The following is a 14,301-nucleotide window of genomic DNA, read 5'->3' as shown; positions in this document are numbered from 1 at the left end:
TCATCTGTGAATTTTTCAACAATGACCTCATTAATAACAAAGATATTTCACTGGATACTACATCCATGATAATAAAATTCTGGCTATCTTACAAGGAATGACAAATCATTTTAAAGTTTTCAGTGTGTTATTCTCAAAACTGAAACTTGTGAAACTCAAAGTCCTTAACTTTGTTCTGATAGGTAGCATTTAGCCTGTCTATTCCACAAACTGTAGAGGTGTATCGACTGTCTAATACTGTACAAATGAAAGATTCTGCTACCAATACATTCATCAATGGTCTTAAAGATTTTATGACTAATACATTGACCTCTCTTTGATCCATTTTTCCATCTTCCTCCATTTCATGTTTAATTTAAATGATTATACTCTTCGGAACAGTTCATGGCGTAGCTGTATTTTGAATCAAATCTAAAACATCAATGACCAGCCTTGGGTGTTTTTGGGGTTCAGTCTTTTAACATAAGCCATAAATTTTCTTCACTTCTCAAATTTTTCAAATTCATTTATGTCCTCATTTATTTGAGTTAACGTTCTTCTTTCATGCTGTCCACTGTGACATCTACCTAGATGGTCTTGCCTGACTATGTGTTTTCCATTATCAGTAATATTTAGTCATTTTCAGCCTCCTGCAGTGGTCTCCAGCATCACAGATGCTGGTCTTCAGCAAATGCAACTTGCTCCATGTGATCAAGAAATGGTTGGAGGGACTGGATACTGCAAAAGGTTATAGGCCCTGACAACATTCCAGCAGCAGTACTGAAGAATAGTGGTGCAGAACTTGCCACTCCCCTAGCCAAGCTATTCCAGGACAATTACAACACTGACATCTACACAACAAAGTGGAAAATTACCCAGGTATGTCCTGTACACAAAGAACAAGACAAATCCAACCTGCCTATTACTGCCCCATCAGTTCACTCTCAAATCAACAGTGAAGTGATGTGGAGGTGCTGGTGTTCGACTGGGGTAGACAAGTTCAGAAATCTCACAACACCAGGTTATAGTCCAACAGGTTTATTTGAAAACACAAGCTTTCGGAGCCTCAGTCCTTCTTTAAGTGGAAGGTGTCATCAACAGTGTTATCAAGCAGCACCTGCTCAGCAATAACCTGCTCAGCGACACCTAGTTTGGGTTCCACCATGGTCACTCAGCTCCTGACCTCATTACAATCTTGGTTCCAACATGGACAAAAGAGCTAATTCCAGATGTAAGGTGAGTGTGACAGCCCTTAATATCAAGGCCGCATTCGACCAAGTGTGGCATCAAGGAGCCCTGGCTAGCCTTAATGGGAATCGGGGGAAAGCTCTCCTCTGGTTAGAGTCATGCTTGGCACATAGGAAATTGGTTGTGGTTGTAGAAGGTCATTCATCTCAAATCCAGGACATCCCTGCAGGATTTCCCCAGAGTGGTATCCTAGGTCATCAGATGCTTCATCAGTGACCTTCCTTCGATCAAAGTCTGAAGTGGGAATGCTCTCTGATGATTGCATGATATTCAGCACCATTCACAACTTCTCAGATACTGAAGCAGCCCATGTTCAAATGCAACTTGGGCTGACAAGTGACAAGTCACATTCATGCCACACAACTGCCAGGCAATGACCATCTTCAATAAGAGACAATCTAATCATCACCAGTTGACATTCAATGGTGTTACATCACTGAAAGTCGCACTATCAACATCATGACCAGAAATTCAACAGGACTCGCCACATAAATTGCAACGAAAGCAAATCAGAGGCTAGGAATACTGCAGTAAGTAACTCACCTCCTGACCCCCAAAAGCCTGTCCACCGTCGACAGTGATGGATTACTCTCCACTTGACTGGATTGGGGAAGCTCCAACGACACTCAAGAAGCTTGACAGTATCTAGGGAAAACAGCCTGCTTGATTGGCACCACATCTACAAACATTCAATCCCTTTACCATTGACAATCTACAAGCTGCTCTGCAGAAATTCACTGAACAACATCTTCCAAACCCATGATGACTTCCCTTTAGAAGGACAAGGGCAGCAGATGTTTGGGAGCACCATGGCCTGTGAGTTCCCCTCCAAGCCACTCACCATCCTGACTTGGAAATACATCGATGTTCCTTCACTGTTGCTCAATTAAAATCCTGGAATTCCCTCCATAAGAGCACTGTGGGTCTACCTACAGCACATGGACTGTGATGGTTTTAGAAGTCAGCTCACTACCATCTTTTCAAGAGCAACTAGGGATGGTCAATAAATGCTGTCCAGCCAGCAATGCCCACATTCACGAGTGAATAAAAGAAATGGCCGACTGTATCATTTACATCATGATTGCTGTTGGAAATGAATGCTTTCCAAGGATTTTGTTTTTACTGTTCCTGACATTTCTTCAAGCAGTTTATGTCTTTCTGCAAAATGAACTCCAATTGAACCTAGAAATCTGTCTATGCTCAATATTTTTGCACTGTCTACTAACTTGAATTCCAGCACAAAATAAGGAATTTCCAGCTGTAATTTCTGCAGTCTTCAATATAACCAACTGAATTTCATAATGTATTCATTAATGAAATTATCTTCACTCTAATTTTATCAAAGCTGACCATGCTTCATAAACAGTTAATAAATAGGCTTTTTGATGGAAGTGTTAATTCACTCATTAAAGTGACTCACATGGACAGTGCATTGGAATTCAAGCTCTATCGTGAAAGTTAAACATTTATCAAAGTACGCAAAGTCTCCAATTTACCTGGAATTTTATGTGCTTCCTATATTTACACACTCTGCTCATCCAATTAACCCATCCCTGTTCCCATTAGAACGCAGGAATTCCTGCCAGACGTTTTTAGATTATTACACTGAATAACAAAGAAATACAATAAACTGTAACAAGTTGTTCCATGTAAGTGATCAGATTTGTTTGTTCCTTCCTGGTCAGTTTTTGGTTCTGACTGAAAACATTGATGATGAGTGAGGTTTCACTTGGTAGCTGGTCTCCATCCCCTACACCTAACTTGATTGATTAACATTATTTGTTTTTCTTCTCCTGTCCCTTTTCTCACTGTGCTTGTAGAAAGTGTGAGAGCTGTTCCCAGCCATGTTTGCTTCCAGAGATGGATCAAAAATATGGACTTCCTTTCATTTCCCTTTTCCCATTTGAAGTGACAAGGAATTGTTTTGTATTATACTTTAAATGAAAAGAATCAATCTGACAGAGTCTTTAATGAGTCAATTGACCTTTAATATTTCAGTTTGAAATGGGCCAAGTCTATCAATATTGCCACAAATTATTTCTCTTAGTTTGACTATATATCTCTAACTTCTGGCTTGTGAATGGTCTCTGTCTCAGAAGTTACTGTATAGAATGCAGAAAAGAATGTTATATCATGTGAGATATTCCTGAAGAAGGGTCTGGGCCCAAAATGTCAGCCTTCCTTCTCCTCCGATGCTGCTTGGCCTGCTGCGTTCATCCAGCTCTACACCTTGTCATCTCAGATGCTCCAGCATCTGCAGTTCCTACTATCTCTTATATCATGTGACCCCATTTTAATTTAAAACATATCCCATCTCCAAATCTGATCAATGCAGGAAATGGTCAATAATTCCTAAAACTCAACAGTAGTATGCAATAGTTTTGTTGTCATTTAAAGGGCTGTTAACTTTCCCGAGGACTGAACTAAATGGGCAAAATGGTCATATATATCATCAAATATATGTTTGTGATCTTTCTATTCCCTTTGCTAACCTTTGTGATAAAACAATGATAGTGCTTTTATTTACTTGGTTACACACTTCAGGCAAGGTCAAGAACCTGCACTGTTGGCATCACAGTGTGTCGCAAACCAGCCTTCTAGCCACTCCTTTATTGAAAGCGAAGAAGCTGGGAATATGTTCATATTTTCAGGGCACCCTGATACTATGCAAATACATGGAGGAGATCACATATGCAGAAGCAGTTGGAAAATACTGTTGTAACTGCATTTTGAAACAAATGTTGGTAAGAAACCAAAAGTGTTATTTCATCTGAGAAGGGTTAATTACCTGCTAATTTGTCAATGACATACATAATATTGCATACACCTAGAACTGTAATCTATTCAAAACGTAGAATTATAAACGAGTGCATTCGAGATAATTCTGTACCTAAATCTCTCCTTAAAGGCACTCTGTGTGGAACATGATATTCAGGATAGAGTTTGCATATTAATTCTTCTAATTCAGAACTGACCAGTTGTGAAATCCAGAATTGGATACCATGAATTCAAGTTGAAATGATGCTTAAATTTTCGATGTGCAGTCCTGTCATATGTGTCAAAAACATTGATTAGTAAGGTCCAAAGGGGATTGGACTGATTTGACCAAGCAGCATCATTGAGCTACATGACACAGTTTTCGTCAGTTGTATTATCATTGTTAGAGGGAGTCGGTTAGCTTATTTGGCTAGAAGGCTGGTTTGCGACACACTGTGATGCCAACAGTGCAGGTTCTTGACCTTGCCTGAAGTGTGTTGACCCTCAGGCTAAATTCATCATCATTACATCCACAAGTTCCAGTGCTCTCTGATCTTGTATTAGACTAATGTTAACAAAAGTAAAATATATGTAACAAAAAAACAGTTTGTTAGCATTTCAGCTAAAATAAATATTGTTCTGGGATTTGTAGTACTGCTGGATATATGGCTTATACAGTAGTAATGAATTATAAAATAGTTGCTACATGAATCTTTTTGATAAAAAATTTGCTAAGGTTACGTTATTTAAGTTTTGCTAAGTTTATTAAGGTCTAATTGTACAGAATATATCATTAGGGATGGCATTGCGCTCAGGAAATCCTCAGTCCATCCATTATATTGTCATCTGATAGCTGGTTATTATCATTTGGAGTATAACTGGTCCTTTACATGTGAAATCAGTGGCACAGCAGGAGAAATACAGTGTTAGTATATAACTCTAAGGGTACATTTATATTTCAGGTCAGTTCTTGATTGACTTCAACTACAGTTCTGGTGCTCAGGAGAATGTCTTATGCATGTTTGATTGAGATGTACAACAGAATTCTCCTCCAGTAAAGTTCAAATACTTTGAGTGGTGAGACAGCATGTTCCACATTAAAATATAGTCTGGGTAGTTATATAATACTTCTATGGAGTGCTAAGAGACCTTTCTTCCTGTGCACTTTTTAAGACTAGGTACAATGCCACACTGGAGTTTCATGTATTACGTACTGTCACGCAATTAGGTAACACTCTGATTCCAGAATTATATTTGAATTGCAAAGCAGAAAAACTCATCTTACAACATTTTGAAAATTTGACTATGAACCTCTTTCTGCTAAGTTTATGTTTACACTCTGTATTCACACTAAGAACATACTGTACAACATGCCTTGTTTCTAACTTTTATCTTGAGATTGATGATGTATTAAATTTGGGAGTGAAACTATTTGGACCCAAGGCTGCATTTAGTTGCTGATCACAATGCAACTGGCACTTCACAGAATCATTACATGCAGATGGAGGCCATTCAGCCCATTGTATCTACACGGGCTCTTCAAATGAGCTTCATTACCAAGATGTGCCAATCTCCAGCTTTTATCCCATACACTTGCACACTACTTCAATCTAAATAATCATCCAGTACCCTCTTGAACGCCTCGATTTTTAGACAGTACATTCCATGCCCTAACTATTTGCTATGTGAAGAAGTTTCTTTTTCTCACATCGCTCTTGCCTCTTTTGTACATCATTTTAAATCTACCCCTCTCATTCTTGTTCCTAAATACAGAATAGTTGTGTCAGCGTCATTCTCTTACCTTCATTTACTTCCTTTAAATACTTGTTGAAGCATTATGTAACATTAAGATCCAAGCATTTTTTGGCTAATTCATCTGTCCAGCTCTCTTTTCAAATTAAGATAGATATCTTACACCATTTCAACAAATTTGGACACTAAGCATAGATTTTTAATCAACTTAAATCCTATTGGAATCAGAATCATTCTGCTAATTACTTTCATTTTTCTAAGCTTTTCACTGGCCAACTCCTGTTGTCTAATTTCCGTAGCTCTTTTGTGTTCAACTTTTTATTATTCTATCTCTCTTTACATTTCAAGCTCTCTTATTCCCACGTCTTTTCCTTTTATTCTTCTCCTTTGCCATTTCCCTTTGTTTTTCATTCACTTTCTTTTCTATTTCCTGCTCTTTTTCATTCTTTTCCATTTTTCTTCAACTTCGCTTCAAATTCAAGTCTTTCAATTTCTCTTTCACTGTCCAATTCAAGTCTTTTCATTCATCTAATGATGATCATGAAACCATTGTTGATTGTCAGAAAACCTCATCTGGTTCACTAATGTCCTTTAGGGAAGGAAACTGCCATCCTTACCTGGTCTGGCCTACATGTGACTTCAGACCTACAGCAATATGGTTGACTCTGACCTGCCCTCTGGGCAATTAGGGATGGGCAATAAATGCTAGCCTAGCCAGCGACACCTATATCACGTGAATGAATTAAAAAAAACCCTGTCTCTCTAAGTCAAGTTCCTTTATTTTTCACTTTATTATCTAATTCTAGCTGTGACATCTCCATTTCAGATTTCTTTGAGATATGGACACACAAAATAGGAGCAGAAATAGGCCTTTTGGTCTCTTAAGCCTGCTCCACCATTCAATAAGATCATGGCTGATGTGTTTGTGTTTTGAATTCCATATTCCCATCCACTGCTGAGAACCTTTGATCCCCTGGTCTAACAAGGATCAGCCCACCTTTGTATTAAAGATATTCAATAGCCCTGCCTCCATCATCCCTGAGGCAAACAGTTATAAAATACACAACTCTCAGTGAGAAAAAGATTTTCCTCATCTTTAACCTGAAAGGATGATTCCTAATTTTAAAATATAGTGGCCCCTTGTACTGGACTGAGCTACAAGAGGAAAATTCCATTCCATGTCCACCTTATCACAATTGCTCAGGATCTTATGCACTGTCTATCAAATAACCCTCACTCTTTTCAACTCCAGTGGAAAGAAGCCCACCCTGTTCAACCTTTCCTCATTAAACACCCCACTCATTCCAGGTAACAATCTAGTAGACCTCCTCTGAACTGTGTCCCATGCATTTATATCATTCCTTAAATAAGGAGAGCAAAACTGCAAACAGTATTTGAGGCGTGGTCTCACCAATGCCCTGTATAACTGAAACATAGCATCTTTACTCTCAATTAAAGTCAGCTTACAATAAAGAATAGCATCCCATCTACCTATCTGATTAAACGCTCTATCTGTATTCTTTTGGTGACTCAAACCAGAACATTTAAACCCATCTTCACCTGTAATTCTGCCATTCTTCCTGCCAAACTGATCAATTTCACAGTTTCCATATTATACTCCATCCGTCAGATTTTGTTCCTACTCACTCAACCGATCTATGTCTGTCTGCAACTCCCTTATGTTTCCTTCACAAAATATTTTCCTACCTATCTTGGTGTCTGTGAATTTAGTTTGTTATGGACCAGACCAAACTGCCTCAAAATATATTCAAAAGATAGTCTAGACCCTAATTTTTCCTTATTTTAAAGGCAAATATAAGGTGTTGCATCTCAGATGCAATTTGATTGGTCAAACTACTCAACATTAAGCAAAATACACCTTATGTTTACACTACAGTTAAAATAGACAAAATAAAAAGAAAAGAATTGGCTTGACTGCAACTCTATCAAAATGCTTAACACAATAATATATGTATTAACTGCTACTAATTAACTGTTCCAATATAGTTAAATCCCATAAACACACCCCACTGTGATGCCTCTTCCAAACATGGCAAAGGCAAGTTCAGTTAAATAGATTGTCTCACAGGCAATTCTTCAGTCCAGGAGGGAAAACATCAAGAGAAAACTCAGAGAGAGAATATGGAATAGTTTAGGTTAGATGGGCTTCAGATTGGTTTCACAGTTTGGCGCAACATCGAGGGCCGAAGGGCCTGTACTGCGCTGTAATGTTCTATGTTCTATGTTCTATTGAGAGATGTACTTCAGCTTTCACACCCAGCTTCAAGACCCCAGCAACAACTGCTACTGAAAATCTAAAAACTAAAAATCCTGGCTCTGAGAGAGCTTGACACCACTCATTCAGACTGCTTCTATTGTTCCAATCTTAGAAAAAAACACAAGGCCTCACAAGCAGTTTACTGTTTGAAGCAGACCAATCAACACTTCTGATCTCGTCAAATTAGTGTAGAGCCGGAGGAACACTTCAGGATGAAGGGTGTAAACCCAAAACGTTGACTTTCCTGCTCCTCTGATGCTGCCTGACCTGCTGTGTTCCTCTAGTTCTATACCGTATGGACTCTGACTCCAGCATCTGCAGTTCTTGCTATCTCTGAGCACCTCTGATCTCAACCCTTCTTCGTAAAAAAAGATAAAATACAACTCTTAAAGCCATGGTATCATCACACTGCCATGCCTTCACTTCCCATATCTAAAGTTATTAATTTAAATGACAAAAAATTGAGGATCCAGCACAAACTACAATGGATTCCATTCAATGATACCCTGCCAATCAGACAGTGACTCATTTAAATGAAGTCACTGTTTAATGCGAGCTAGACAATCTTCTACCTATGCTAACGTGTTACCTCATATAAAATGAACATTTATTTTTCACAGTAACCCTTGATGTGGCACCCTATCATATGCCTTCTAAAATCCAAGTATAATATATCTGCAGGCTCCCCTTTACCCACAGCACATCCTTCAAAGAATTCCAATAAATTGGTTAAACCTGATTTCCCTTCGACAAAACCATGCTGACTTCTTGATTTCCTTGAGCTTTTCTAAGTGCACAGCTATAATTTTTTCAATCATTGATTCTAATATTTTCCCATGACAGAGGTCAAGTTAACTGGCCTACAATTTCCTTTTTTCTACCTCCCTCCCTTCTTGAATAGAGGGTTTATATTTCCTACAGTCCAATTGATGGACCCATTCCTGAATCTAGGGAAGCTTTGGAAAATTGACACCAAACACATGATCACATTAGTAATAAATAGAGATAACAAAGTGTGGAGCTGGAGGAACACAGCAGGCCACGCAGCATCAGAGGAACAAGAAAGCTGACATTTCAGGTCATACTTTGTTATCTCTGACTCCAGCATCTACAGTTCTTGCTATCTCTCTCAATCACATTAGCAACCTGTCTTAATTCCCTCAGATGAAATCCAATACTGTTACATCTGATTCCAGCTTCTCTCTCAAACTGCAGGGTGAATTCTACCACCTAATGGTCACTGATCCCTAGGGGTTCCTTGACCTTCAGCTCCTTAATTAAGTCTACCTCATTAAATATCACCAACTTAGAACTGTCTGTTCCCTCATGGGTTCTACCACAAGCTGCTCCAAAAAAAATCTTGCAGATATTCCACCAATTCTTTTATTTCAGATCGACTACAAACCTGATTTTGCCAGTCCACCTGCATATTGAAACCCCACAATTATTGCAATAGGTCTTCCTTACAAGCCTTTTCTATTTTCTGACTTATTTTCTGGCCCACATCCCAACTACTGCTGAATTTTAATTTAGCATCTAGCTACTCAAATTCCCTCAGCAGAACCACTTTCCCCTTTCTACCTATACCATTGGACCATGATGACTAGATCTTTCCCCTCCCATTTTAAGTTCCTCTGCAGCCCAGATGAGATATCCTGAACCTGGGCACCAGGCAGGCAACACAGCCTTTTGGACTTTTGATCCTGGTCACAGAGGACAACGCCTATTCCCCTGAATATACTATCCCTGATTACAACTACATTTCTCTTTTCCCTCCTGTCTTGAATAGCTGTCTGTACCACTATGACGCTACGATCCATTTGCTCATCTTCCCTTCAGCCCCCGCTTTGATCTACACAGTGAGAAAGAATCTCAAACCTGTTAGACAAACTCAAGGGCTAAGGCTCCTTCAGCATTAACTCCTGTTTCCCTCTATCTGCCTCGGTCTTATTCATACCCTCCTGTCCCTGACCACTGACTGAATTTGAGGCAGTCAGTCTCAGGGGTGAGACTGCCTCCTGAAACACAGTGTCCAGGTATCACCCCTCTCCCTTATGTGGTAGAGTGTTCAAAGCTCAGACTCCAGCTCATCAACTCTGAGCCTGAGTTCCTCAAGCAGTAAACACTTGGTATAGATGTAGTCACTATGAACAACAATGGGATCCAGTTCCCACATCATGCAACACACCACCTGGCCCTGCATCTCTATTTTAGTTACTGAGTTCTTACGTTCATTTTTTTTTTAATTTCCTACCGTTCTTTTAGTTTGTAACCTGTAAATATTTTCCCTATTTATCTTCAGTTTGAAAGTAATCTCAAATAGCTGGTCAAATTGATAGCAATTGCTAAAGAACTTACTGTTTACCTGTGATGTAACTGTTTTGTGCTGGGCGCCAATGCTGGGCTTCAATTTATCCTGTTAAAAAAGTTACAAACTATGAACCAAAAACGTAAGAAGAAAAGCACCTCTTCCCCTCTGCACAGAATTCCCATGCTACCCCCAAACTGTATACACACTCAGGCTATATCTCATTCTGGATGTGATCGCTCCTTCCTGATTGTGCACAGCTTACCTCCAAACTGGTTGCACTTGACCTGCAGGACTGACCGTGGACCAATTTTTGGAACAGAATCAGACCAGCCCCTTAGCTGACTGTGGCAGCATCTACTGACAGATGGTAGTGTTCCTTAACAGCAATAACAACTAGTCGCCTTTGGCTTTCAGATCTGGTCACTTGGCTGAACCACATGCAGAATGTTTGCTTTATAAGCTGCTGGCTCAACCTGCAGATGTTATATCGACATAACAAGATGCTATCCAGCAGCCTCTCCACTCATTTGACTATTCAGCGTTCTGAAGCATGATAGATATCCTGCCTCTCCTCTACATATATGCAAGGCATAGAGGCTGGCAATTCCAAATAAGCATAACATGAGTGAGTGCTAAGAAAGGAAGGTTAGATCCATAAAATACATCCTTTGTAGTTGCATGAAACAAATGTGCCCCTGTGTGCAAAGGAACCTGGCATAAATATCAATTTGTAAGCATGCCAGTGCTCCAAGGTGAAGCTCTGAAGGGCTGAAAAGGTGGGCAAGTTAGCTCAAAAGCAGCATTGATGATATGGTGAGATTGTGCTTTAGCAGCACTCGCTTCCATGGATGAAGGGTGGTAGATGTCAGTGTTCATAGAGCATGAAGGCATGTTGTGATGAAAGCCAAGTAATCTGAGGGCCTGGAGAAGCAAGCCACAAGCTGTTGTTGGCAATTAACCACTCTGACCTTCATGTTAGGAGTTGGGGCACCATTTAATTTCTTGGAGGAGAGGAGAATTGAGAGTTGTGTAGACATGAAGCATGTTTAGCTAATAATAAGATGCAGAAGCATGCAAATGAGGTAGATGTTGCTTAGTGAGATTCTGAACTCCCTGTTTAAATCATGAGAAATATTAGAAAAGAAATTCCCAATGTTGAGAATCTGATTTTATTTTCATTATTGCTACATTTCCCATGTTTATTACCATTGCCTATACCGCTGAAGTGAGCAGAAAATTCCACCCATCTACTCTGTTTCTCTTTCAACTGATGCTGCCAGACCTGTTGAGTTTCTCCAGCATTTTCTTTTTTGTTTCAGATTTCCAGCATTCACAGTACTTGCTTATATTTTAGTTATTCCTGAAGCCCTGACCAATATTTATCCCTCAGCCAACATCACTACAAACAAATTATCATGTTGCTGCTTGCAGAGTTATTTGTAGATAAATTCGATGTCTTCGTTTCCTACACCAGTGGCTGCATTTCCAAAGTGCTTCAGTTTGCCTAAGGCTGTGAAAGATGCTTGTAAATGGGAATCTTTATTTTCTTTGTGTTCGTTACCATCTTCAAGTGCCACCTCCTCCCTAGTGACAAGATGGGGATTAGGAATTTAGTAAGCAGTTGGAAGTACTGGAAGATTTTTCAATTGTCATCTGTTTGTGATAAGTAGGAAGATCCATTGGTCTGAGAAATCACTGTGCGTTTGTTTTTTTGAAGATAAATTGCACCGCCATGACTAAGTAAATATGATCATTATTGCTATTCTGTATGCTCATTTTACTGTGAAATAAAGTTGCAGTCACATCTAGGTCTCACCAATTGTTTGCTCTTTGGCCTTCAGAAAGACTGAAGCATGCATACAAGATACATAGATAACTCATCCAGGTGACAGTGCAGGTACTACTGGCATAGTTATACTGCACAGCCTTGTTATACTAACATACAAGTAGATTCAAAATCCACAAAAGTACTACAATCAGAATCTCTTAAAGATTAATTAATGCTACTGAAACTGGCAGATTCAAATTGTAACAGAAAATTTCTCATGATAATATGCATATAACCATATATGGTTTAATACAATTGAAAAATTTTCTTGCTTTTTTTACAAAATATATTTAAAGTGACTTTGTTTTGCTGGATCTGATAAGCACTTCTGGATTAAAAGATTTTTTTTCACTTTTGAACCTTGCTAGAATACAATCCTGCTTTCAGTACAGCTAAGTCCACTGAGAAATAACATAACGAAAATATAAGGCAGCTGTTATACCAACCCAGCATTGTCTCTGACATTGATATTCTGCTGCTCCACTTATAACTTACAGGAATTTCTTGCCAAGCTCAGCCAAAGGAGCTGATTTTTGGCTCCCCTTTACCCTGATTATTTTTAACCACAACTAGCCTGGGATTACTATTTCACTTTGCTTTCACTACCTTCAAAAATGTGACACTCCATATGTAATTGTTCTCAAAATATTGGAAATAAAGTCTGTGAAGTTCAGCAGTTATTAATACTGTGGAGGCAGAATATCTGAAATAAGAGCAGATATGTTGACGAAAAGTCCTTGACTTGAAAGATTAATTGTGCTTCTCTGTTCACAGATAGTTTCATAAATGCTGCGTATTTTTGGCATTTTAACAGATACTAATATTTCATTTAATTTCATATGCAATTTGAGATATTTGAAGAGAAATTGAAGCATCAATTGAAACATAGTTAGTTCTTTTGTGGCATAAAATAATGGAACATTCAACCAACAACCACATACATGAACAGCTTTGTATCTTAAAATGGTTTCATTTTTATGCATATGCTCATCAATAGCAGGTTTGCATTGACAGGAGTATATAGATGTTGGTGTAAGTCACCTCAAGGACATGTTCTGTCATTCTGAAAGAAATTGAATTGAATTGATTCCTGTCTTCTTTATGAGATTAAAATGCTGCAAGGCAAGGACGGTATGTCTGAGTGAATAAGTAGCTAATGAAACACAACAGATCACTCGCTCATGCCAGAGCTATTACTCATGACATCTTGATGGTTTTATCCATTTATTGAATAATTACTTAATATATATATTTAACAGTATAGTATTTTCTTGTCAGACAGTTTTGTACCGATCAGTTGATCGCTTTTTGCCGAATTCCCATGATTCTTCAGTACTTAACTGATTGTCAATATTAAGCAGATAAAAAGTATCATAAAATCATAACAGCTTCTAGCTTATATACTTCATTTTCTTTATTTCCTGCAGACAGTAAATTCTGGATGTAAAAATAAAGTGAAAATTTTGTGTAAACTGCAAATGCCAGACTTTTTAGAAATTGGTTCTCTTCTCAGGTCGGGCATTACTCAGGCTAAATGGTGAAAAGCTGGAAAGAATGGGAATAGTTCAAGAAGGGCAAAGACAAGAGGTACTTCAGCAGGTGCTTCAGCTGCAGGTACGCGAGGAAGTGCGAAACCTGCAACTACTTAGACAAGGTAAAGCTGGTTCAATGGTGCAAAGATGATCTCTTTACATTTCCACAATCTGTTTCTGATTTGAACTTAATGGGGTCCCTAGCATGTCGGAAGGTCAATGATTCAGTTACATAAAATGATTGTTGATTTCCTGTGCATGGAACTTTAAAAATGCATTATTTTCAATTTATGTGACACAAGAAACTTGAAATTACTGTTGTCTTTTTAGGCTAATGAATACTTATTAGCAATGTACAATGTTCCTCATTATTAACTATGATGTTTACTCATTTAATTAAATTGGCTTAATCCTCTATGAAATTACTAAATGAATTAAAGTCTACAAATGGGTTAAATGTTAATGTACTAAGTAAGTTTGATAACTAGGTTTGCAGGCGACACAAAGATTGACCAGGTGGTTAATAGTGAGGGAGAAAGTCTTGGGTTATAGGAAAATATATATGGGTTTGTCAGATGGAACTTAACCCTGAAAGTGTGAGGTGATGCACTTTGAA

General features: G+C 38.5%; 1 protein-coding gene across 1 annotated transcript in view; it reads left to right on the top strand.

Moving 5' to 3' along the window:
- The window catches only part of LOC109928478 (sterile alpha motif domain-containing protein 10), a 73,609-nt gene extending 59,773 nt beyond the window's left edge, over positions 1 to 13,836 (top strand). The window contains exon 4 of the mRNA XM_020528419.2: positions 13,667 to 13,836. Within this exon, the coding sequence (XP_020384008.2) occupies positions 13,667 to 13,836 (170 nt within the window). The remainder of the gene's footprint in view (positions 1 to 13,666) is intronic.
- Positions 13,837 to 14,301: the final 465 nt, after the last annotated feature.

Source organism: Rhincodon typus, chromosome 19, assembly GCF_021869965.1.
Source record: "Rhincodon typus isolate 14 chromosome 19, sRhiTyp1.1, whole genome shotgun sequence".
Taxonomy (NCBI): Eukaryota; Metazoa; Chordata; class Chondrichthyes; order Orectolobiformes; family Rhincodontidae; genus Rhincodon; species Rhincodon typus.
This window is presented reverse-complemented; position numbering and strand designations above follow the sequence as displayed.